Source organism: Beauveria bassiana (genome assembly GCF_000280675.1).
Source record: "Beauveria bassiana ARSEF 2860 unplaced genomic scaffold BBA_S00008, whole genome shotgun sequence".
Classification (NCBI taxonomy): Eukaryota; Fungi; Ascomycota; class Sordariomycetes; order Hypocreales; family Cordycipitaceae; genus Beauveria; species Beauveria bassiana.
In genome coordinates, this window is record NW_007930843.1 from 161,821 (window position 1) to 186,067 (window position 24,247).

At 53.4% G+C, this 24,247-nt stretch overlaps 10 protein-coding genes across 10 annotated transcripts; 5 read left to right on the forward strand and 5 right to left on the reverse strand.

Annotated features, from left to right (window-relative positions):
• Positions 1 to 284: 284 nt before the first annotated feature.
• On the reverse strand, positions 285 to 4,126 carry BBA_03685 (tetratricopeptide repeat domain-containing protein; the record flags this gene model as incomplete). The annotated part of the gene is made up of 7 exons (XM_008598782.1): positions 285 to 531; positions 596 to 787; positions 840 to 1,349; positions 1,404 to 2,934; positions 3,011 to 3,188; positions 3,249 to 3,963; positions 4,071 to 4,126. 7 exons carry the CDS (start codon positions 4,124 to 4,126, stop codon positions 285 to 287), a joined length of 3,429 nt encoding a protein of 1,142 aa, XP_008597004.1.
• A 1,883-nt stretch (positions 4,127 to 6,009) lies between these two features.
• Positions 6,010 to 6,620, forward strand: BBA_03686 (glycine cleavage H-protein; the record flags this gene model as incomplete). The annotated part of the gene is made up of 2 exons (XM_008598783.1): positions 6,010 to 6,118; positions 6,220 to 6,620. The coding sequence occupies 2 exons, from the start codon at positions 6,010 to 6,012 to the stop codon at positions 6,618 to 6,620; spliced, it is 510 nt and encodes a 169-aa protein (XP_008597005.1).
• Positions 6,621 to 7,140: 520 nt separating this feature from the next.
• BBA_03687 (porphobilinogen deaminase) lies at positions 7,141 to 8,169 on the reverse strand (the record flags this gene model as incomplete). The annotated part of the gene is made up of 1 exon (XM_008598784.1): positions 7,141 to 8,169. One exon carries the CDS (start codon positions 8,167 to 8,169, stop codon positions 7,141 to 7,143), a length of 1,029 nt encoding a protein of 342 aa, XP_008597006.1.
• Positions 8,170 to 8,975: 806 nt separating this feature from the next.
• BBA_03688 (uncharacterized protein) lies at positions 8,976 to 9,549 on the forward strand (the record flags this gene model as incomplete). Its single annotated transcript, XM_008598785.1, has 2 exons — positions 8,976 to 9,231; positions 9,308 to 9,549. The coding sequence occupies 2 exons, from the start codon at positions 8,976 to 8,978 to the stop codon at positions 9,547 to 9,549; spliced, it is 498 nt and encodes a 165-aa protein (XP_008597007.1).
• A 1,567-nt stretch (positions 9,550 to 11,116) lies between these two features.
• BBA_03689 (NAD(P) transhydrogenase) lies at positions 11,117 to 14,871 on the forward strand (the record flags this gene model as incomplete). The annotated part of the gene is made up of 8 exons (XM_008598786.1): positions 11,117 to 11,195; positions 11,330 to 12,460; positions 12,512 to 13,117; positions 13,169 to 13,471; positions 13,529 to 13,699; positions 13,757 to 14,656; positions 14,710 to 14,784; positions 14,840 to 14,871. The coding sequence occupies 8 exons, from the start codon at positions 11,117 to 11,119 to the stop codon at positions 14,869 to 14,871; spliced, it is 3,297 nt and encodes a 1,098-aa protein (XP_008597008.1).
• Positions 14,872 to 15,210: 339 nt separating this feature from the next.
• Positions 15,211 to 15,971, reverse strand: BBA_03690 (NADH:ubiquinone oxidoreductase 13.4kD subunit; the record flags this gene model as incomplete). The annotated part of the gene is made up of 4 exons (XM_008598787.1): positions 15,211 to 15,262; positions 15,324 to 15,592; positions 15,819 to 15,839; positions 15,921 to 15,971. 4 exons carry the CDS (start codon positions 15,969 to 15,971, stop codon positions 15,211 to 15,213), a joined length of 393 nt encoding a protein of 130 aa, XP_008597009.1.
• A 299-nt stretch (positions 15,972 to 16,270) lies between these two features.
• BBA_03691 (putative phosphatidylglycerophosphate synthase PEL1) lies at positions 16,271 to 17,995 on the forward strand (the record flags this gene model as incomplete). The annotated part of the gene is made up of 3 exons (XM_008598788.1): positions 16,271 to 16,506; positions 16,612 to 16,941; positions 16,996 to 17,995. 3 exons carry the CDS (start codon positions 16,271 to 16,273, stop codon positions 17,993 to 17,995), a joined length of 1,566 nt encoding a protein of 521 aa, XP_008597010.1.
• Positions 17,996 to 18,228: 233 nt separating this feature from the next.
• On the reverse strand, positions 18,229 to 19,294 carry BBA_03692 (ribosomal protein L4/L1 family protein; the record flags this gene model as incomplete). Its single annotated transcript, XM_008598789.1, has 3 exons — positions 18,229 to 19,010; positions 19,064 to 19,175; positions 19,229 to 19,294. 3 exons carry the CDS (start codon positions 19,292 to 19,294, stop codon positions 18,229 to 18,231), a joined length of 960 nt encoding a protein of 319 aa, XP_008597011.1.
• A 271-nt stretch (positions 19,295 to 19,565) lies between these two features.
• Positions 19,566 to 21,011, forward strand: BBA_03693 (phosphatidylethanolamine-binding protein; the record flags this gene model as incomplete). The annotated part of the gene is made up of 2 exons (XM_008598790.1): positions 19,566 to 20,109; positions 20,179 to 21,011. 2 exons carry the CDS (start codon positions 19,566 to 19,568, stop codon positions 21,009 to 21,011), a joined length of 1,377 nt encoding a protein of 458 aa, XP_008597012.1.
• Positions 21,012 to 21,664: 653 nt separating this feature from the next.
• Positions 21,665 to 22,638, reverse strand: BBA_03694 (bZIP transcription factor; the record flags this gene model as incomplete). Its single annotated transcript, XM_008598791.1, has 2 exons — positions 21,665 to 21,825; positions 21,903 to 22,638. 2 exons carry the CDS (start codon positions 22,636 to 22,638, stop codon positions 21,665 to 21,667), a joined length of 897 nt encoding a protein of 298 aa, XP_008597013.1.
• Positions 22,639 to 24,247: the final 1,609 nt, after the last annotated feature.

Sequence of the window (24,247 nt, forward strand, 5' to 3'; positions counted from 1 at the left end):
AGAACTCGCGGGATCCCGCGGAAATTTACCAAGTATAGTATGAATTTACTGCTCTATATCAGAATAGAAACTGGTTGCACTATGATTGGCAGCTAAAAGGCCCGGATAAGACGGCTATCTTTAGAACCAGGGGCTGGCTCTTGTATAAGGCAAATTTCATCTTCCCGAGGACTTATCCATGTCGCTAGCCACATATTCGCATCAATAGACTGTCGTAGTTGTACTTCATATCCATCCCAGTCCAGCGGAAGCCCTTGCAATCGCTTCACAATAGCATTGTTAACTCATCGAGACCAAAAGACAACAAGGTTGTCAAAATCTGCCTCAGTTAGTTCATCATTGCCCCGGCGATCCCCTGGTAAAAGCGCACGACGCAGCTGAAAAGCTTCTTGAAGCTCTGCCTCAGCCTTGCTATTATTCCCCATGGCTCGAGATACCTGCGACGCTTTGTAGGTTGACCGGGCAAGCTCTTGTCGGTATTGACGGCGTCCGCTGAACACTTTCAGAGCTTGGTTGATGAGGACTCTGGCCCTATTGTGTTAGCCATGTCTCCTATCATTCGCAAAAAGAAAACAGAGGTAAACTGCTCGCTCACTGGGCTTCTGCATAATTCCCAAAGTAGAGATTGTCGTCAGACAGTCGGTGACAAATGTCCCCAATTCGATGATGACTATCACCGAGCGTCGCACGATACTGTTTCAGGCAACGATTGTGTAACTCGAGACCTTGCTGGAACATTTCTTGACTGACGTACACGTTCCCCAGAGCATACAACATCTTTCCAGTCCTTTATTAAAGGGTTACCTGGCGTTATTCTAAAGGGTGGGGCTATTACTTACTTGAATGAGAGCGTGTCGTCAACTCCGTTGTGCGAAGCAAAAATGTCGATAATCTCGAGCAGGGCACGCTCTGCGTCCTCATAGTTGCCCATAACCCAATACATAAGCCCAATGTTAGACGCGGACCACCCAAGCATCGTCTCCTCGTAGTGTGGTAGGGCCTGGTATGTCTCAACGGCCTTCGAGAAGTAGTCAAGAGCCACTTCGTACTGGCCGTCCATGCCGTGCGCGACTCCTGTTTCGTTGTAGCCCATGGCGAGTTCGTAGTCAACGACGATGTCACCGTCTGCTGTCTTTCTTTGTTTCAGCATCTCGAGCCATACGGCCACGTGTTGGAGGAAGCTTTTCACGTCGTTCGTCTCGCCGGCAGCAGTGCCTAGGTTGTGATGAGTGTCTCGGATCATGTATAGAGCCTCTTCCGAAACTCTATCCTCTAGTCCACAACAAATATTGTGCACCAGAGTAAACCACTCCTTCGACTCTTCTTGAAATCCTCGCTCAAATCGGTACCTGGCATTTATTTAGCTCTCTCCAACCTCAGCGCTCTATACGACGACAACTCACCATCCGGTATCGCCGAAAAGCTTCGCGGTGGGCAACTCGTGGCGGAACGATTCTAGCGACGAAATGAATTCATAGGCGTTCCTTAGACGCACAATGCTCGGAAATAAAGGGGCGCAGAGCTTGTATCGGGCGGTGGTGAATCGATTCTCCAGATTGGTGAATGGCCACACAGACGAGGCGGCTTGAATAGCTACGTTGTATATTTCGATTAATCGGCGAGATTCCAGCTTCGCTCTTGCCACTTTTTGAACAATACGGTGAACCCAAATATCACCCGTCTCCGGGTTCTGATTGATGAGCGACGTCTGAAGGAGCTGTGCCCTCGCCCGGAAGTAGGCGGCCAAGCCTTGTGGGAAATCCTCTAGTGAAGCGTTGGAGCAAGCACTCTTTACAATGGCCTCCGGGATGCGATCCGGGTCGAGCATGGAGATGAGACAGAGTAGGCCGAGGCTGTTGGGTGCGAGGCTGTCAAAGCCTAGCTTAGAAGAAACCGAATATACTTGCTCCGGCGTCGACATGATCATCCCCGTGGAACCGATCTGCTCGATGCCGCTGTCATCGAGGAGGGCTAGACAATCGGAGTAGGACAGCCGCAGCCGGGCCATGACACCGGCCATTTGAGTGATGAGGAGCGGCAGGCCGCCAAGCCGATCTGCCACCTCGGCTGCGTCCTCAACCTGCCCAGCGTTAGGAATCTTCTGGGCGAGGGTGTCCAGAAAACGAACGGCGTCGGGTGGCGAGAAAGGCTGAAGATCGATACCCTTGTTGGCTGTGAAGATTTGGTTTTTTGCAACTGAGTCGCGACTCGTAATGAGCACAGAGCCCGAGCCGGTGGAGGGCCAAAAGTCCTCTAGAACAGATGGGTCGTCGGCGTTGTCGAATATGAGGAGCCAGGAGGCCTCGTTCTCGGCCGAAGCGGCAACATCGTACGACCGAACAGGATTTGACAGCCACCCTTTGACAATCTCGCAAGAGACCGTGAGGTCTTTGGTATTGCTCTGATCTTCAATGTTGAGTACTGTCGCAATACGCGCAAATTGCTCGGAGAGGATGGTTTTTCCGTCCGCAGTCACGAAGAAGATAGCATCATACTTGGACTGTCTTGCGTAGGCATACTCGACTGCGATCTCCGTCTTGCCGATGCCGCCCATGCCACAGAGTGCGAACGAACGAACAGAAGATGGGCCAGTATCGATGCCTTCCTGTTGGTCAGGAAGAAGGGTCTCGTCTATCAGGTCGAGGATATCTTGTCTCCCAAAGAAATCACTTTTTCGTTTGTGAACTTGCATAGAGAAGCAAGGAAGGCTAGGGTTTTTCTTGACGACTTCGAAAGTCGTGATGGCCTTGTCGGTCCTCTGGTTTGGGTTGATTGACGAGCCGTAGGTTGCTTCCCTGGTTGAACTCATCTGGGATAAACCCAAGGAAGCCGTCGCTGCTCCCTGTACCGTTGGGATCAGTTGTACCCGGTTCTGCCCGTTATCAGTGGTGAGACTCCGGAGAGTGTCCATCTCGCCTCCGTCGCGAGTGCTGGCTACGCACACTCAGTTAGCCGACACATGTGGGTGGCAAAGACCATGTTATTGGGAACCTGCAGAGCTGTCCCTTACTATAGAATTTCTTGTATATCAAGCCGGGGGCTTCGTCCAGTGCACGCTGCCAGGCCTTCTCGATGGCCTTATAAAGGCTGCTCTGTACTGGAACGTTGCAAATGTGTTCATGATCCTGGTTAGCGGCAATGACAACCTCTTGCTGTGACCCGACAACGCAACGTTCTTTAGAGACGATCTAGCCATTGGTCAGCCTACATATGCCATCCGGGGATGTGAATTAAAAGGTTTTTCTCACCAAAGTGGGTACGACTTTGAACATTCCAAAACGGACACGCGACTCCACCGTTTCGTAGGCAGAGACAATCGGCACTTGCATTCCGAGTAGCTCAAAGTCGTAACAACACCTCGCCAAGACACTGTTATCGTTGGCCGCGACGGCATCCTTTCGCGGAGAGCCCCTCTGATGAAGCTTCAAGATTGATTCCACCAGGTTCGGACTCGCGGCGATGGTCGAGGGTAAGTGTGGCGTTCCCAGAAACACAATACCAGATATGACCTCGACAACATCGAGATGTCTGAAGACATGGCCCTTAGTTAGTGACAATGCCTTATCCCGTGTCAGTGCCCTCTCCTTCCTAGGCCGGCCATGGAGTTGAAGAGGGCTACGTACCCATTTCAAGATGATGCCGCCGAGGCTGTGGCAGATGAAGAGGAGGGGCCTTCTCCTACCTGTCGAGGCCCTCGAACTGAAAGGCTGGGCCGCTGCACCCTGTCGTGGAGGAGAATTTGACCCCGAAGCCCTAGGTGGCGAAGGAGATCCTTTATTACGAGAGCAGAGCGTGTGAAGACAGTCGAGAAGCTCTTTACCTTGATCGGCGAGTTGCTGGACGACAGGCCCATTGCGAGAGTCTTTTGTTGATTCGTACATCCATATCTGGGCGCGGCCGGCGCAGTTATCAACCAGCTTCTCCAACCACGGTCCGGTCTGGTCTTTCCACTCCGAAGGTGGTCTTGTACCGAGTCCAGGAACTACAACAACGCTACAAGGGTCAACGGAATGATACTTCTTGGAAGGCGGTCAAATATTGGTGGCCCAAGCCGAAAAAGGCAAGCTTACTTGATCTCGCGACCTGCCCCCCCCGAGCTGTCTAGCGGATAAAAAGCTCTGAGCATCTTAATTTAGCATTGGCCTGGTGAGTTCAGTAGTGTGTGAAGTGGACAAAATGAGGGGTCTTTTATGTATCTGAGCAGAGAGTGGGCCGCCAGTGAGAGGTCAAAAGCGACAGCGTGCAAATGAATATTTTTTGTTTTTATGATAACTAATTGATAGATATATTAAATAATAGTAAGATAAAGATATTAAAATTAAAAGAAAAATAAAAAAATAAAAGAGATTTATAAATATAGTATTAATATTTTAAAAAAGATTACAGTTACGTATTTAAAGAACGGTAAGGGTAGTAGTAATGGCAATGTAAAAGCTTGATTCTTAGTAGCTAGTACTAGCTGGTGACTAGCTACTTATAGCTGTGTATAGGCTATATACAGGCTATATATAAGCTACGTATAGTATATATACCTGCTTAGTTAGAAGTAGCTACTTAGGTCTAACGATTACTCGAATATCTTAAAAAAGATTACTCTAATATTTTAATATTATATATTTAAATATATAATAAATTTAAACTTATTAGATAAATATAATATAATAATTTTATATATTAATTATATAAAATAATTTTTATAAGTTATAATAAAATATAACTTATTAGTTTAAGTTTAAAAATAATATACTTTTTTAAGTTTTTTAAGCTTTATAAAAATAACTTTATTAAATTTCTTAAAATAACTACCTTATAAGTAATTTATAAATAAAGTAAATTATTAACATAAGTAAGTATTTAATAAGATATAATAAGTGATTAATTTATATTTAAGTATTTAATAAGATTAAAAATAAAAAAAATAGGTTATTTTTAAAAGTCTTAATTTTTTAAAATCTAAATAAGATTATAAAAAATTAAATTTTAATAAATTTATTTTTATAAGCTTAAAGTAATTAATCTATAATATCTATTTATAATTAAGTAATATCTTTAATAGTATTACTTATATTAGTATAGTCTTTTAAAAAGTATATATTTTAGTATAAAATCTACTTTTAGCATCACTTTTGTAACCCTACCGTAGGCGAATCATTAGCACGTCGTCTCACAAGGCTAGCAACGTTGTGAATTTGACCTGTAATCCATATAAGATATCAGTATGCCGTTGCTTACGCTCGCATGCTCGGCAAACGGCAGGGGCGCCGTTATGGTGCGCGCGGTACCTTGTACGTAACGGCATGATAGGTTAATATGTAACATTGGCAAGGCGACTGGAGACCTCCGACGTCGCTGCAGATTTGTACGTGCAATGTCATGGGGGACCTGCAACAGATATCCTAATTGCTGGTGAACGAGAAGCAATTGAACCTACCACTGGCTTCAAATCACACGAAAGAGAAGTTTTCATTGCATATCGCAAAATTCCTAGCACTTATTATTTAGCTATTTTTCCCTTGTCAAGTTTCCGCTCTTTGCCAAGTATTACGAGCTCTGCTCAGTTTACTCAATCGAAACTATGTGTAAAAAGAACCACAAGGTAGCTCTCTGCCGCGGGGCAATTATGCTTTTGATTGTCTGATTGGACACAGCTCCCCCGAGTCTCCGCTTTTCATCGCCCAAGCATTGTGGACCAGCCCGTGGTTGTTGCTCAGTCCAGCGCTCCGCAGTCCGCCTACAACGCCCTCTGGTAGCGCGGACCGGCCCCCTGTATTATGGAAGCCGGAGGGGACCGGTTTCACCTTTTTGCAGCGCCCTAGGCAACTCTGAGCGCATCCCAAACCCGCAACAGGCCACTCTCGTTTCTTTCCAAAACTTGGTCCTTTTTTCCACATTCTCGTCACCATCGCATCGCTGTTGTCATTGCTCATCTCCTCCCAATCCTCCTCGCCTGATTCGCCATCGTCTTCTTGATCCGATTCGTCTTTCATCGCGACAAACACACAACCCACAATGGCCTCTGTCCTCCGCCTCGCTCGTCCCGCGGCTATGCGCCTCGCTGCCCGCTCGACTCCCATGGCTGCCCGCCCTATCGTCCGCAGCTTCACCACCTCTCGTCTGAGTATGTTCATATAGCAATCAATCTCTCGTCCCTCTCTCAAGTCCATTTCCTGTCACGTCCCGTCGTGCTTGCTCCTTGCTCACAATCCTAACTCCCGCTAGACCTCGAGAAACTGTACACCAAGGACCACGAATGGATTGAGATGTCGGCCGACCGCAAAACGGCCGTCATTGGTATCACCGAGTACGCCGCCGAGCAGCTCGGCGACGTCGTCTACGTCGAGCTCCCCGTGGAGACGGACGACTTCATCGAGCAGGGTGACGCCTTTGGCGCCGTCGAGTCGGTCAAGTCAGCCAGCGACATCAACGCCCCCGTCCGCTGCAGGGTCACTGAAGGAAACAAGCTTCTCGAGGAGAAGCCCTCCACCATCAACAAGGTCCCTGAAGACGACTCCAACAACGGAGGCTGGATCGTCAAGGTCGAGCTCGACGAGTCGGGCGCTAACCAGGCCGACGAGCTCATGAATGCTCAGGCCTACAAGGACTTTACCGACTCGGAGTAAAGAGGGAAAAAGAACTCCAAGTGGGTGGAGTTGCTTTTTTGTTCGCCTTGCTTCATTTGGTGCAAATGGGATGACGAGGCGAGAAGCAGGTTCTACAAATGTTGAATGGCTGCTTGGCTTTGGCTGCGTGCCACATCTCGCCAATTTGGTTTGGCTGTCGCTCGGAAAATACACCACTGAGTGATACCACGACCAAACCAAAACGGTTTGACATTTGCTTGTTCTGCTCAACACGGAATTGATTTATAAAAAAAATGTTTGGGGCAGTTCAACCTGGCAGGGCCACTTCAAAAAGAGAATAAAAGTGGTGTACCATAACGTGATGTCATTTCTTTTTTACCAGCTATGTTTATTATATACGTCCTCGCAGGAGATGGACCATTTCGAGCAGCAATTGTCGGGTCATGAACGGCGTTTTTATTTTGCTCTTCATCTCTGAACTTGAAGTCTTAACTTGTCGTATAACATCCCATGTAAATCACGAAAACTTTTCTCGGCATGTCGTACACTACTGAGCAGTTTACGCGGCCTGTTCCGCTTGCTTTGCCTGTACCGCCTTGCCGGCGTTGATTGCGTTGAGAATCTCGTCTGCGCCCTGCGCAACCAAGTCCCTCGCAATCCGTTTGCCAAACTCGTCGGCCGCCTCGTCGGTCGTCACCACCTCTGCCTCGTCGGCGTCGACCGCCTTATCTCCCTTGACCGCCACCACCGTCGCCCGCAGCCGCAGCCGCCCGTCGCCGAGCCACGACGTCTCGACGCCAATGGGCACGCTGCACCCGCCCTCGAGTGAGCGCATCAGGCTGCGCTCCGCCAGACAGGCCAACGTCGTGGGCGTGTCTTTCAACTTGGCCAGCGCCGCGAGCACGCGTGTGTCCCCCGCGCGGCACTCGATGCCCAGCGCTCCCTGGCCCACGGCGTGCAGCATGCCGGCAGCGTCAGCGTCGAGGTACTGCGCGATGCGGTCGCCAAAGTCCATGCGCTGCAAGCCGGCAGCGGCTAGAATAATGGCTGACAACTCGGCGTCATCCTCGAGTTTCTGCAGGCGCGTGTTGATGTTGCCGCGGTGGTCTTTGAAGGTGAGGTGTGGGTAGCGCCGGGCCAGCTGGGCGATGCGGCGGATGCTGCTGGTGCCGACCACGCTGCCGGGGGGCAGGTCCGCGAGCGTCTTCCAGCCGTGCTTCTCAGTGAGCGCCCTCTTGATGACGAGCGTGTCGCGCGGGTCGCCGCGCTTGGTGACGCAGCCGAGCACCAGGCCGTCTGGCAGCTCCGTCGGCATGTCCTTGAGCGAGTGCACCACAATGTCCACCTCGCGGCGGACAAGCTTGTCTTCGAGCTGCGACGTCCACAGGCCCTTGCCGCCAAAGTTGTACAGCGCCGTGTTTTGGTCGCGGTCGCCCGTCGTCGTCATGCTGTCAATGGGAAACGTGTGCGAGGGGAGCGCCGCCCGCAGCGCGTCGACGACAATGTAGGCCTGCGCCATGGCCAGCGGCGACTTGCGCGTGCCAACACGGATGACGTTGGCCTCGGGTCCTGCATGTGCCTCTGACATGGCGTTGTGTGTGTCTGTGTTTCGAGTCTGTGGTTCGTGTTTGTGTCGCTGTGTGCGTGTATATGTGTATGTGTGTATGTGTGTCTATTTGTGATTGGAACACCGATTGAGAAGGCCGTAGAAAAGAAGTGTTGGTTGGAGATTTTTTTTCCCCCTGGAGGTCGGTGGCTCGCGGGGGCGGGGTACCTGCGGAGCTCCGACAGCGCGGGGCAATTTCGCATCAGTCAATAGGTACAGTTACCCGGAAGGTTAAAAGTACAACTAGAATGTGAGTTCGGCCGCATGTTAGAGACGAAAATCCCGAGAAACCAGGACCTAAGATAGATGCATATGTTTTAGCTGGAAGCTCTGATATCCTAAGCCCGGTTTTATCCCGCAATTCTTTAAAGCAAATAATCTCATCACTAAACCACGTCTTGGAAAGCAACTTGTCAGGGCGAGTAAGTATCAACGGCAGTTGACCGGTCAAAGTCAAAATTAACCTTCTTCTTTGCTTGTATAACTTCCCGAAGAGGACAACGCAACGCAAACTCTTCCCTCTGTGTCAATGTTGAACCTGACAGAAATGTTTGCCAATCATTTGTCTACTTGCGACACTTTGGTTTAGCTAGGCTCTCTATGCTCGAAAGGACCACAGCGGAAGCTCATGAACATGTGTACTGTGTAGCTAGAATTATGGCAAAGAATTGACAGTCCCGCATCATGATGAAGATTGAAATCCATGTATAAATATGAGTAGAATTATTCTCCAAAACTTTGGCCTGCAAGAACAACTCGGCTAGGCTCTCGTCTTACACGCAGCGACCATGCAGATCTGGCACGCCATCCCCTTTGCGCTGCTCGTCCTGGGCAAGCCGCAGACTCCCGCATCGGCCCAAAACTCGTCGACGCCGTCTGCTCCCCCAGGTGCGCCGCCGGTGCCATCCCCACCACCACCGCCGCCGCCACCACCGGCGACGTCTTCGCCCGTACCCTCGCCGTCAAAGAGCCCAGGACCGGAGCCCAAGGGGGCCACCTGCGAGTGCGGCTACACCTACTGCGCCTCGGTACTCAAGGCAATGAGTAAGTCTGACCCCTATCGAAATTCTACAAAGGAGTGCAAACAAGAAGTTTGTGGCTAACAAGGTAACTACGACAGATACGCCATGGACCGATAAGCAACTCACGGAGGCGTACTGCAGCACCCCGAATGCGTCCTGCCCCAACGACAAGCCTTCGACAAATGTACAGAATGCCGTCTTTATTTGCCTCTGCAAGGAGGCGGACCAGAAGGTCGGCACGGACCTGGACCTCATGTGCGGCTGCGACAAGTGCCTCAACGTCGGCCCGGATTTCAGAGGGCGCTGCGAGACGCCATGCTATTCGGCGAGCCATAAATAGTGTCGTTGAGTTGGAAGATGAGCGTCGCTCAATCTTGTTTGCTTCATTGGGAAAAAAAAAGAAGCCTACGAAACGGAACGTTCAAAATTACACTTGCTACGACGGAAGCAGCCCAATCTGAGACGAATACTGCTGCACCATTTACCTTTCTCTACACTCGTTGGCTCACTGAGCTGGACCTTTATAATTCTTAGCTCCTTCTACCTATTGATAAGAAAGTCTGAATTGTGGTTACCTAACCCAAGCGTTGATCGAACTCGGCCGTATTTGTGCTCGATGTGCATGGAGACAGTGAGTGGGATGGTGCGTGGCGTCGGCGCGTGTACACCCGACCAGGCTAAAGAAAGGAATACTTGCAGGCGGACGGCCAATTTTATTAATAACAGAATCTACCCCGCGCCGCAGCTCTGCGGCACGCACAGTAACTACCTGTTAGAAGACCGTACAATTATTGCTTTCAGATCGAATCGAGGGTGACTTTTGCCTTTGTATTGCACCGGCTTCGGCCGAGCACGGCCGTAGTGCTTAATAATACAGCCGTGAGATACAATCCTGAATATCAGTGTCGCTTCTTGAGAACAGAAAACACCTCATTTCCACTGCTGATTTTGGTAAAAATAGCTGAGCTGCCTGATGATGCCATCTCGGCCCGTCTAGAAGCAGCTTGTTCACGATGACCTCTTTTCATTAGCTAGGCGTGCCCTTGGCGTGGTAGGGAAGGGTACAGGTGTCCCACCCCCAGATTTTAGCGCCGCAGGTCCCCCCCCACTTGCGGTGCCTCCCAGCGACGGCAGAGCACTAAAACGTGCGGCCGAGGCGCTACAGCCCGCTGTAATGTATCATGCCTCGAGCCCCGCACAAACAACAACAGCCTGAATCTTGGCAGACAAGTTTTGGACAAGGAAGCAAAGCTGGCTGCCGCAGTCTTGGAATGGGATGGTTGCAGCCTCGGACGCCTCCGACAAAGTACCAACCTAACCCAGCATCATGTAACCTTGCGTTGCCTTACCGCTGGCGCCGTAGCTGCAGTAGTTTCGCGTCATGAGTCTTTGCGGGAATGGGACCGCGCCGACGCCGTCTCCAAACAAACCACGCCAATGACAGACAGGTACTTGGAGTTGCCAGCCACCACCAGAGTTTCCATTAGGTACCTAGGCCTAGGTAGTTACCTAGGTAGGTAGGTAGGTAGGTAGGTACAGCAGCACCTCTATTTACCTCTGCCGCCCTAACAAGTAGCTCGTTCGAGACGGCTCGTCGCCCTGGCCCGGACAACGTCCCCTCCTCGTACTTTGTTTTTTGCTCCCTCTTGTTTTGTTCATTGTTTCTCACCCTGTCCCATTCTCTCAGTTTCCTGTGTCGCCCAGCTTCTTTCCCTTTCGCGCGCTGTACCTCGCAACTCCGGCAGCTACTCGGAGATCGCATCCACAGTTGGAGCTCCGCCATCGGTGACTCAAGATCCCCATCGGCCATCTGCCGTCTACACCAATCTTCGGCCCGGACCCTCGCCAGCTTCCTCTTTTCTCGCGCACAGAAAGCAAGCTGCCGCAGATGAGTGTCGTCTAGAGCAATGGCGTCCCATTTCCTGCGCCCATTGGCTTCTGAGCTCTCCTCGTCCTCTACTGCCGCCGCGCGCATCGGCCTCCAAGGTATGACAATTGAGGGAGAAGCTCACTCTTTTTTTTTCTCTCGTAACTTACGCTAGACGTGAAATATGCCTCAGCCATCACCATTGCCCTTGTCAATTGCTACTTCAATTGCTAACGTCAACGCTTCCGCGCAGATGGAAGATTGCTGGTGAGCAACCGCCGCAGATACCTCACCACCTTGAAGGCTTTCACCGCTCAGCGCGCCTCTGTACCCGCCGCTGCGAAGCCTGTCGCCCTCGTCCGCCATGCCTCGGTAAACGCGTCCATTCCACTACCTCCAAAGAGATATTCCACGGTCGTCCTGCCGCAGACTACTCCATATGCCCAGCTCAGCGTCGGCGTCCCCAAGGAGACCTTTCCCGGCGAGCGACGCGTTGCCCTCACCCCCGCCAACGTCGCGGTCCTGCTTAAGAAGGGCTATGCCAAGGTCCTCGTCCAGCGCGGCGCCGGCGCTGCCGCTGACTTTCTCGATTCCGCTTACGAAGCCGCTGGCGCCACCCTCGTCGACGACGCCTCCGCCATCTGGTCTCGGTCCAACATTGTCCTCAAAGTCCGCGGTCCGTCTCTGCAAGAGGTCGACTCTATTCAAGAAAACCAGACCATCATCTCGCTGCTTCAGCCTGCGCAAAATAAGGAGCTCGTGGAAAAAATTGCTAGCCGCAATGCCACCTGCTTCGCCATGGACATGATTCCCCGTATCTCTCGCGCCCAGGTCTTTGACGCTCTTAGTAGCATGGCCAACATTGCCGGTTACAAGGCTGTGCTGGAAGCCTCCAACGTCTTTGGCCGATTTCTCACTGGCCAGGTGACTGCTGCCGGCAAGATCCCGCCCTGCAAGGTTTTGGTTATTGGTGCCGGTGTCGCTGGTCTCAGCGCCATTGCTACGGCGCGTCGCATGGGCGCCATTGTCCGCGGCTTTGACACCAGACCGGCTGCCCGGGAGCAGGTCCAGTCTCTCGGCGCCGAGTTTATCGAGGTCGAAATTGAGGAAGATGGCTCCGGCGCTGGCGGCTACGCCAAAGAAATGAGCAAGGAGTTTATTGAAGCCGAGATGAAACTCTTCAAGGACCAGGCCAAGGAGGTGGACATAATCATTACCACTGCCCTCATTCCGGGCAAACCTGCCCCCAAGCTGATCAAGATGGACATGCTTGATGTCATGAAGCCCGGAAGTGTTATTGTTGATCTGGCTGCTGAAGCCGGAGGCAACTGCGAAGCTACCAAACAGGGCGAGCTTGTTACGTACAACGACGTCAAGGTCATTGGTACGTCAAACAGATGCCTCTCTTGAGAACGTCAACTAATAACCCACTCAGGCTATACTGATCTTCCCTCTCGTTTGCCCACACAGTCGTCGACTCTGTACTCCAACAACATCACCAAGTTTTTGCTCTCCATGACTCCGCAGGAGAAAGCATTCGGCGTTGATCTCTCCGACGAGGTTGTCCGCGGCGCTATTGTCACCCAAAAGGGCGAGATTCTGCCTCCTGCTCCCCGCCCCGCGCCTCCTCCCGCCCCCGCCAAGCCGGCTGCGGCAGAGGTTGTTCCCGAGCCCGTCGCGCTCACACCCTGGCAGCAAAAGTCGCGCGAGGTCGGGTTTGTGACTGCCGGCATGGCCTCTGTGCTGGCGTTGGGCAAGTTTACCGATCCGCTCTTCATGTCCAACGCCTTTACGTTTGCGCTGGCCAGTCTGATCGGATATCGCGTCGTCTGGGGCGTGGCCCCTGCGCTGCATTCGCCTCTGATGAGTGTCACCAATGCCATTTCCGGCATGGTTGGTGTTGGTGGTCTCTTCATTCTCGGTGGAGGCTACCTCCCGGGCACCATTCCCCAGACTCTTGGTGCTCTGAGTGTATTGCTGGCCTTTGTCAACGTTGGCGGTGGTTTCGTCATCACCAAGCGCATGCTTGACATGTTTAAGCGTAAGTCTGTTTCTTGAATGCCTTGCTACACAAACTGACGTGGCCATGTAGGCCCTACTGATCCTCCCGAGTACCCATGGCTGTATGCCGTCCCTGCTGTGGTGTTTGGCGGTGGCTTCCTCGCCGCTGCTTCCACAGGTGCTGCCGGCCTAGTCCAGGCTGGCTACCTTGTTTCATCCGTTCTCTGCATCGGCTCAATTTCTGGCCTGGCTTCGCAAGCCACTGCCCGCATGGGCAACATGCTGGGCATGCTTGGTGTTTCTTCTGGTGTCCTCGCTAGCTTGCTCGCCGTGGGCTTCTCTCCCGAGGTGCTGACCCAGTTTGGTGCTCTGGCCTCGATTGGTCTTCTTGCTGGTAAGTTTGCACAAGCATGATGAGAGAAAAAGCCGAGCCTGACCAGACCTCTTTCAGGTGCCTTGATTGGAAAACGCATTACTCCCACTGATCTCCCACAAACCGTTGCTGCCCTACACTCCGTTGTCGGTCTTGCCGCTGTCTTGACCAGTATCGGCAGTGTCATGGCTGGCATCTCAGACATTTCCACCTTGCACATGGTAACCGGTTACCTTGGCGTTTTGATTGGTACGTCAAACCCTCCCCCGTTATATCTGCTTCATTGTTTCCCCTAACAGTAGCTAGGTGGTATCACCTTTACTGGCTCCATTGTTGCATTTATGAAACTGGCTGGCAGAATGTCTTCAAAGCCCAAAATCTTACCGGGACGACACTTCATAAATGGTGGTCTCTTGGCCTCTAATATTGCTACCATGGGTGCCTTTGTCACTATGGCCCCCGGCGCGCCGCTGATTGCAGCCGGCGCCTTGACTGCCAACGCGGTCCTAAGCTTTGTCAAGGGCTACACTACCACGGCTGCCATTGGTGGTGCTGACATGCCCGTCGTCATTACCGTGCTCAACGCCTACTCTGGCTTTGCCCTCGTGGCAGAAGGCTTCATGTTGGACAACCCCCTCCTTACGTCGGTGGGGGCTCTGATAGGCGTGTCCGGTTCCATCCTGTCCTACGTGATGTGCGTGGCCATGAATCGATCGCTAACCAATGTCTTATTTGGCGGTCTGTCGACGCCGACAGAGGTACAAGAGTACAAACCACAAGGTGAGGTGACCAAGACATCGACCGAAGAGTTAGCCGATGCCATGCTCAATTCCGAATCCGTCATTCTGGTGGTCGGCTACGGCATGGCCGTCGCCAAGGCGCAATATGCCATTTCCGAAATCGTTTCCATGCTGCGCGCCAAGGGTATCACGGTGCGCTTTGCCATCCACCCCGTCGCCGGCCGCATGCCCGGCCAGTGCAACGTGCTGCTCGCTGAGGCCAGCGTCCCCTACGACATTGTCCTGGAAATGGACGAGATCAACGACGACTTTCCCGACACGGACCTGACGGTTGTGATTGGCGCCAATGACACGGTCAACCCGATTGCCATGGAAAAGGGCAGCGCTATTGAGGGCATGCCCGTACTACACGCGTGGAAGAGCAAGCAGGTGGTTATCATGAAGCGCGGCATGGCCAGCGGCTACGGTGAGTTGTGCGCTGTGCATCTTGGAGACTGTACGTGCTAACAAGATGTGCAGCTGATGTGCCGAACCCCATGTTCTACATGCCCAATGCAAAGATGCTGTTTGGCGACGCCAAGGATTCTTGCGAAGGTATGGTTTCTTCTCCTTTGGGTATACCGCCAGCATATGCTAACAATATACACAGCCATCAAGACAGCGCTCCAGTCCAAGCAGTAGATGACGGGCGATTTAGAAGTGCGCGATCTCGTTGTTTCCTTACCATCTAGAGCTTTTCCTGTCATAGCCAGATCTTGGGTAAACTGTAGTAGATGTGGTGATCTTTGATCGGAGCAATGCATTGTCCGAGTTTTAGTTTCACGAGTTTAGGTACTTTTCGGCCCATTGTTTCGGTTTTCATAATGTTCACACAAGTCTGCGACGACCATGCGATACAAAGACAGCATCTTCATTATGAATTGTGACAAAGTGAATTGGTCCTTGGTCCCAGCTCTACCTCTGTAATATGTACACACCTCCTACCAGGTAATAAACAAACCTTTCCTCTCGCATCACGACTTATGATCTCGGCGCAGCGACAGGCTCCCAAGCAGTCAGCTTGCTCTTGGTACTATATCCCACCCCGTTAGCTTTCTCCCCTCTTCTCTACCCTCTGTCGGGAATTTACGCACGTGTTGTAGGTTTTGAAGGCACCACGCGTCTGCGTGTAATTCGGCTTCGGCAGGGCGGGCTCAAACTTGCGGGTGCCGGCGGTCAGGAGGGGGTCTTCGCCGGGCACGGTGTCAACGGCGTAGCTCATCCAGGCGTGCCAGCCGGGCTCGATTTGGGCGGCGTCAAAGTCGTGCTGGGCGTACTGGACCCAGCGCGTGCGCAGGGGCAGCTCCTCGCCGTTTTCAAAGAACTTGTTGCCGGCGCGGTCCTTGCCCATATAGGTTCCGGCCTTTGTGTCACCTATCAGAAAAGAAGAAAAGGGAACCCTACTGTTAGCTAGGGTTCGATCCATCTGTCGGCAGAACGTCGATGTTCGCCGGTGGCGGATCGGGGAGGGGGATAGACCGTACCGATATACTAAAGATGCGAAAATCCCAACAGGCCTTCATTAGCAATCAATCCAATATTTCCATCTCGTTTCGTGTGTTGTCGTCGGGTCGAGGTCGTTTACATACCCACATCTGAACCAAGTAGTCCTGTTGAATGTCAGCCGGTCTTGTCCTGTCCGATTCAAGTGGAGGGATTGTGCGGGCGCATTGTCCAGATCCGCGTCATACCTTGATTCCAACCTTGCGAATGTTGCGCAGCGTACGCGGAATGGTCGACATGGCTGCAGTGTTGGCTGAGCAATCCGATGAATCGTGCGCAGAGGATCGAGAGGTCCGGTTGAGATGATGCTGCTACAATTGGAAATGCCGGCTTAACTTCGGCATCGAACCCCCCACTTTACATTGTCACAAGCCAATCATAGCTGCGCTATAGCTAACGTACCTTTTGGGTGGTCTTTACCCTTTCTGGCGACTTTTGCATTGTTTCATCATCGCGAAGCCATTGGGCTGCTGTTTTGTCATTGTTGGGCGGTGGAAAAGCTTCTTTGTCGATAGTTCCTACTTATACAGAAGGCAGCATGTTTGCGCGAAGCTGTTGCCGATGCGTTGCTCGCGCACACCTCCAATCGCGGCCTGCCCAGCTCTCCGTTGCGAGAGCTCAGGCCCGGCACTATGCGACATCACCCGGCGGTGCGCCCACGCAGGCGGCCAGCAAAGCCGGCATCCTGGCGCCTTTTGTGAATGAGCTTGACAAGCTCGCTCCGAGCGTCGATCTACGTGGTGATCAGATTCAGATCCTCAAAACACCGAGCGAGTTTTACGAAACTCTCAAGGCAAGGAGATGAGCTGCTTGCGATGACAGGCACAAATCAGCTAATGAACCGGACCATGTGTAGGAGCGCATACGAAATGCCAAAAGCCGCATCTTCTTGTCGACGCTGTATATTGGCAAGTCGGAGCGCGAGCTCATTGAGACGCTCCAAGAAGCGCTGCGCCTCAATTCGGAGCTCAAGCTGAGCATTCTGACCGACTGCCTCCGCGGCACGCGCGAGGCGCCTGATCCTTCCTGTGCCTCGCTGCTGGCGCCGCTGGTAGCGGAGTTTGGCGCGGATCGTGTCGAGATTCGCATGTACCACACGCCAAACCTGACGGGCCTGCGCAAAAAGTACATACCCAAGCGCATCAACGAGGGCTGGGGCCTGCAGCACATGAAGCTTTACGGCGTGGACGACGAGATTATCCTGTCTGGGTATGTCTTTGACGGATGAAAGAATACGAGTCTTGCTGCTAACCTGCGACACAGAGCCAACTTATCCACCGACTACTTTACCAACCGTCAGGACCGATACCACCTCTTCAAGTCCAAGCGCGTCACTGACCACTTTTACAACATTCACCACGGCGTCTCCTCCTTGAGCTTCCTCGTTGCACCCTCTGATGAGCCCGTAGGCTTCATCCTCTCCTGGCCTGCCACCAACGCCACGCCATCGCCCCTCGACGATCCGTCCGCGTTTGTCCGCGGTGCCACCTCCGTCCTCCGCCCTCTTCTCACTGCGCCGCAGCCGCAGCCGTCCGGACGCCACCCAACACCTTCCCTCAGCACTCTCGACGACACCCGCGTTTACCTCCTTGGGCAAATGACGCAAATCACCACCTCGCCTGATCCGGCCACCGAGCTGCCCGTTATTACCAGCATTCTCACGCGCCTCGCCGACCCGGATTACGCCGCCTCTTCGTGGACCTTTACCGCCGGCTACTTCAACCCCGCGCCGTCTCTCACCAAGCTGCTCCTCGCCACCGCGTCTTCGTTGCACAACGTCGTCATCACCGCTGCCCCCGAGGCCAACGGCTTCTACCGCTCCCCCGGCGTCTCGGGCCTGCTCCCCGACGCCTACACACTGCTCGCCAAGCGCTTCGTGCACGCCGCGCACCACGCCGGGCGCGCCGCCGACATCACCCTGAAAGAGTGGCGCAACGGCACCGTCGGCCATCTGGGCGGCTGGACGTACCATGCCAAGGGCCTTTGGGTAGCCATGCCGGGCGACGAGGCAGTGGGCCCGTCGATGAGCGTCATTGGCAGCTCAAATTACACCAAGCGCAGCTACTCGCACGATCTGGAGGTCGGCGCGCTCATCGTCACGCGTGATGTGGGGTTGAAGCGCAGGCTCAAGGACGAACAGGAGTGGCTGCAGGAGCACGCGCGGGCGATGACGAGGGACGACTTTGCGACGAATGAGCGCAGGGTCGGCCTCAAGGTGCGCATCGCCATGTGGATTGTGTCGCTCGTTGGTGGCGCATTGTAAGACGAATAAATGGTCGTATGTCGTTTCTTGTAGCACAGCCAGTTAGAGTTTTCCCGCGAGAGAAGGCAAGATACCCAATTTAGACATAGAATAGACGTGTACATATGGCGGAGACCAGGAACCGAGACAGCAAGTCAAGTATACAGATTTGGTATAAGATTCACTCTACATGAGTTTTGATATGGTACAATGTGCGCAGCTTTACACACAGCGGCTTTTTGCCCGTCTCACACTCATAGCACCTTCTCACCAGTCTGCGGCCCCTTTAACGGCAAGCCGCCAACCACGATACGACTGACTAAATCGCTCTGGTGCTGCTCAATCATCTCCTGGAGCACGCTCCTCTCCATGACCACCTTGCCCGTCTCGAGCAAATCCTTGACATCCACATCCGGCAGGTCCAGAGCACGTCCCTCAGAGGGTAACTGCTCCATGGCCCCGTACAGCCAGTCTCTACGATTGCCCGTAACGAACAGCGTGCGGCCGTCTGTGCTGCCGAGCCGCAGCGCCGCGAGGACGCCGCGCATATACTTTGCCAGGTACGCCTCGCGCAGGCCGTCTTTAAAGTGATGGGCGACCTTTACGAAATCCTCGGGCACGGCGAGCTCCATTCCGTCCTCGCATACGATCAGCTCGCCGCGGCGGTAGCGGTAGCTGAGAGCGGTGCGCCAGGCCTTGTCGTAGACCTTGCGGTTGAGCTTGGTGCCAAAGTCGCGGGGGTGTGGGCCAAAGGTCTTGCCGCCGCCCTTGATGGACGGGCTCTGTCGGGAGCCGAGGCGGGCACGGCCGGAGCCCTTTTGCGGGCGAATCTTGCGGTGGGAGCCGTGCACGTCGTAGCGCGTCTTGCTCGAGGCGGTGCCCTGCCGCGTGTTGTCGCCCTCGTACACGACGGCGCTGTAGAGAAGGTCCCGCCGAAGGGGGAGGTACAGGTGGTTGACGGACCACTGCTCGAGAGAGGTCGGCTCGAGCGCGGGGAAGCTGTGGACGGTGACGGGGACGGTAGCAACTGAAGAGTCTATGGTTAGTTTGGGAGATGGCGGAGGCGATGCAGTTCTGATATTGGCGTACTTGGGTTCCAGGATTGAATTATGGTCTGGGGTGTTGAGGCAGATTTCGTAATGTTGGACGCAGGCGACTCGGTAGCCATCGATCGGCTGAAGGTCCTGCTAACGGTGATAGGCTGCGGAATGGTTAGACAGGTCGCAAGATGGCAAATAGGAGTTGGGAACGGACCTTGGTTGTTGATATCCTCAGCGCTGCCAGAGCCTCGGAGAGGCACCCTGTAGTTCTGACCGCCATTTCAAGGCAACTTGAACGCCGTCTCAACACACAATGGACGCCAAGTGACCGCTGAGCACATGAAATTGATGTCGTTGTCGCAACTCGGAGCAAACGTCTAGTTAGAAAACCGTGACACCAAGAAAAACCGGGCCGGCCTGATTCCGCCAGCAAATTTGAGTGGGGCGCTGGAGTGCAGCAGCTTTTTTGGCAATACTTGCGCCGAACTCCCGTCTACCAGCAATTCCTCAAAAGTCGACGGAAAAAAGTCACACATATTTTGACAATCACAATGTCAGGGTGCGGCGCGGTCTCACGGCCGCTGACGAGGCAATTGGCACAACGATGTGTCATCCGGACGTTTAGCAGCAGCGCCGTCCGCGCCTCAGAGACGACGACCACGACGACGACTCAGGAGGACCCTGCAGCAACGACCACGACGACACCGCCATTGACGCAGGCGGACCTTGACCCCAATACCGTACCACGCGAGCTCGAGCAGCAACTGTTGGACCAGGGCATAATGCCGATTGGTTCGCGGCGCCGGCGCGAGGCGATCCGGACGACGGGTAGCCTCCCGTTTGAGCAGCTGCCGTTCCAGGCGTTCCAGGAGGCGCGCAAGATTCTCGCGGCGGACCGCGAGGTCAAGCTGGCGAGCTTGGCAGCGGCGGTGAACAAGGTAGCGGCGCTCGAGGCCAAGGATGCGGCGGAAATCAAAGGCGGCGAGACGATGAAGCAGATTCGGCTGCGGAGCCTGCGCAAGGAGGCGCATCGTCTGACGATTCTGGCAGATATCAATGATCCTTTGGTCAAGCGAAGATTTGAAGACGGACTCGGTACGTTTTTCTTCTTTCATTTCTCCATTCATGACTTGGAAAATCTTGGCAACTAACATTGTGAACCAGGCGACATGACCAAGCCCATCTACCGCCACCTCGCCGAGAGAAAGTGGCGCTCATACGACTACAAGCTCATCAAGCAGCGCATCGAGCAGTTCAACATCGTCCCCGACATACTGCCCAAGCTGGAACCCACCGTCGATGTGCAGCTGTACTTTGACCGCGCCAAGATCTCGCCTGGTAGCGTCGTGCCTAGCTACGTCTCCGAGCGCGTGCCGCGTCTCAAGGTGCAAGCCTTTGACGACCGGGGAGAGCGGCTCGTCACCGTTGTCGTCGTCGACGCCGACGTGCCCGACGTCGACGCCAACGGCTTCTTCAAGCGCTGCCATTACGTCGCCGCCAACGTGCCCGTCAGCCCCGCCCTGCCCGCCGTCGCCCTCCCGCTGCTCACTGCCGCCCAAGGCGACAACGGCCAGCTCGCCGTGCCGTGGCTGCCGCCGCATGCCACCAAGGGCGCGCCCTACCACCGCCTCGCCGTCTTTATTCTCGAGCAAGAGCCCGGCGCGACCGTCGACGTCGCCAAGATGAGCACGCTGTACGCCGACAAGCGGGACCGCTTCTCGCTAAAGTCGTTTCGCGACAAGTTTGCGCTGACGCCCGTCGGCTTCACCATGTTTCGCAGCGAGTGGGATGATTCGACGGCGGATGTCATGGCGCGTCACGGCATCGCGGGCGCCGACGTCGAGCTCCGCCCGCAGCGCGTCTACAGCCTCAAGCCGCTCATCAAGTCGCGCGGCTGGGAAGCCAAGCACCAGAGCGGCAAGTACCGCCATCTGGATAAGTACACGAAACGCATCAAGGGCGTCTCCAACGCGCGGGGGTGGACAAAGCGTCGTTGAGGGAGCAAATAAAGCACCAAAACCCTTTTCGTCATGTATACAATATTACTGCTTTTTTCTTCTTCGTGTCATTGAATTACTTGTCAGCATATCTAGGCAGTACAGGAAGACGAGATGCGCAGTAGTTTCAACTTTGTATGATTTGGTTGTAGACGAGCATACTCTATTTTTGTTATTTTTGAAGAAGAGTAAGTTGCAGCACATGATTGCAGCCGAATCAAATTGTACCATATGTAGAATAGCCCCCGAGGAGTCAACGTGAATGTGTTGAATCATGCTGGAAAGAAAAAAATATAGAGACTCCATCTCAAACGCCACAAATTTCCGTATGAACGAGAAGAAGAAGAAGAAGAAGAAGAAAAGGGGAAAGAGCCCTGAGATGAGAAACCCGCTTTCAAACAGATAGTGCAAAACCCGCCAATACACTGTGCTAGTAGCCCGTTTCGTACGCCTTTTGTTGTTTTGGTGGTCATGATCGCGTCCAAGATGATAACTGACAAGGGGGGAATAAGAGATCTCGACAAAAACAGAGAAATACCAACGCCCAAAACATTACATAACAGCGCAAGATAGTCATCAGATGTTAAAGAAAGGAATTGGTGGTACAAAACTGGTTTGGAGTTGAAATATTGGACAGGAGCAGCTCGTGATGCCTACATGGATGATAACATGAGCAAATCTTGGTTGAAAATGTTGCTGTTTTGATCGGAGGTGTCTGTGGCGCCGCCGGATCGCAGATCGGGCTGCTGGGTGTGGGGGGCCCTGTCAAATGGCGCTTTGGAGCCCCCGGGTGCAAACATGGCATTTAGGCTATCTGTCAAATCATCAGCACTGGCTCGACGCTATTTTTTTTTTGAAACCACCCTTTCTCGGGGGCCGTTTAAAACATACCGTTCATCGGGGGTGTCGCCGTCAGGACACTCTGAGTAGGCGAGCGCATCTGGCCCATGGACGCGGCGGCTGATGCGCTCTGACTCGCCTGGTGCATGTGAGCGCCGCTCATGCGGCGGACGAAATTGTCGGCCTCGTTGCGGATCCAATCGTCAATGTTGGCGTCGTTACAAGCGGCGTGGGCCATGACAAAATTCTTGAGCTGGGCCACTTCCTCCATCAGATCCTTAGCCTCGCCGTGCAAAGCCTTGTAGCGCGTCTCGAGCTCCATCTTTTTGCGCTCGAGGCCGTCCTGCCACTGCTTCTTGCGCTGGCGGCATTTGGAAGCGGCGGCGCGATTGCGCTCGAGGTTGCGCTTGCGACGCTTGTCGGCCGCGCCCACGGCAGCGCCGGCTCCTCCCCGTTTGGACTTGGTAGACGATGTGGTGGCATTGGTGGTTTTGGACCTGGTGGATGCGGCGGGCATCTTAGTTTTGCTTCTCGTGTTGGGCTTCTTCGAGGTGTCGTCCTCTTCTGCTTCTTCATCGAGATCGTCCTCGTCGTCTTCCGTGTTGGGCGTGGATAATCGCGGCACAGACGAGGTGGATGTGGTGCGGGAGGAGGATGTGTCGCCTTCAAAAAGCGGTTGCTGCTGATACTGGTTCTGCTGCTGCTGCAAGAGGGCGCCCGGGTCGATGGATAGATTGGTTGACGCGAGCATGGCGGATAGGCCGGGGTCTAGTTGTGTATTGTTCATAACCCGTAGAGCGAGAGGTGATGTTGAAGTGTTGGGAGAGGTGTGGAGTGCTGTGTTGGTAGCTATAAAGCGAATGTGCTCAAGGGTTCATTAACGTCTTGATGAGGAATCAAGTTTGTAGCTTTGTTTTGTCTTGGTGATGAATTGAGTTTGTTTCTTTTGTTTTTGCAGTGGCGGCAATGTTTCCGAGGGAAAATAGAGCTCCTGGTTGGAGCAGCGGGATTAGTTTTGTATGTGGTGAATAAGTGGCGAAATGCAAACGGTGATGGTGTGAGGTGAATGAGTGAATGGTGGTGGTAACTAAGCGTTTGTGGTTGAACACTTGAGCCGGAAACTCAGCCACACCTGCTGGGGCGTAGAAGTATATATGGGATTTTTTTTGGCAATTGGCACAAATTTGAAAGAGAAAGGCGTCCCAAGCACAAACGACATAACCGGGAAGATGGACGTTTTACTCCTGCTGGCTGAGCCACTGCCATCATTGGGTGGGGAAGGGGTGAGAGGAGGGGAAAGCGGGAGCCACTCATGGGGCCAGGAATAACGGCCGCGTCTTTAGGAGCCCAAATCGGCGATCCCAGAGTCTCATCGACTTTTTGTCGCTGATGAGCGTCTTTCCTCCACGGTGCTAGGCTGTGCCACACTCTGAAAAAAAGCTTGGCTTGGGGTCTTACAACGAAGCCCGGCTCTTTGGTAAGCTGTCGTAGAATTAAAAAGAGGGGTGGAAAAGTCGCAGTAGCAACGGTTTATTGGATTTTATTTTCTTGAGCTATTAACAATTTAGAATCCAAGAAATATCCGGGAGGTTTCGCCCGTTTGTGTTGCATGCATGCATTTGGGAGCTCATGAGGCGAAAAATCTACCACTTTGCCGGTTTAAGAAGCGTCGCACAAAGCTACGGGGGAGGGAAGATAAAAAAAATTGCAGTACTTTGTGCCGAGCTTGTGCAATCGACCAATCGACGCCAGCGATGCGGTGCAGGATCCGTACGATTGGGCCGTGGCTGAAGCTCTGCTCCATGACTTGCTCAAAACGTCGACTGGGGGCACTGTGAGGGACAATATTGAACCCACGGGCATCATCATAATATGGGGGAACGTACTGGAAGGCTGCAAAGCTGCGTGTTCGAGGAGCATGTGTGCGTCAAGCTTTGACTTTGGCTTTTGAGCAAAGCCAATCAAGCCTTTAGACGTATGCCATTCCCCAGTGATTGAGCAATCACCTCTTCTAGATGCATGCAAATCCCCAAAAATGGTGCACATCCCGTCGGTTTTGGCAGCCTACTTGGCTGGCAAGCTGGCACACTGGAACGCTGGAACGCTGTAACGCTGGAACGCTGGAACGCTGGAACGCTGGCTGCTTGTTATTTTCTAGAGGGAGCTGGGTAGGTAGGTAGTGACGAGGGGAACGAATGGCATTTGGCCGCATTGGGTAGGCGATCGCCGCCGCTCCCGGGCATTTTGCTCCGGTACCACTAGCGGAGTGCGCCACACATGCTTTGCCCTCGAACTGTACAGCTAGCCTGGAGCTTCTTCCCGCCGGTACCACTTATTACTCAGTAACTGTTAAGATGCCAAAAAATAGATGAATAAAAATTAGCATAGCCAGTCCC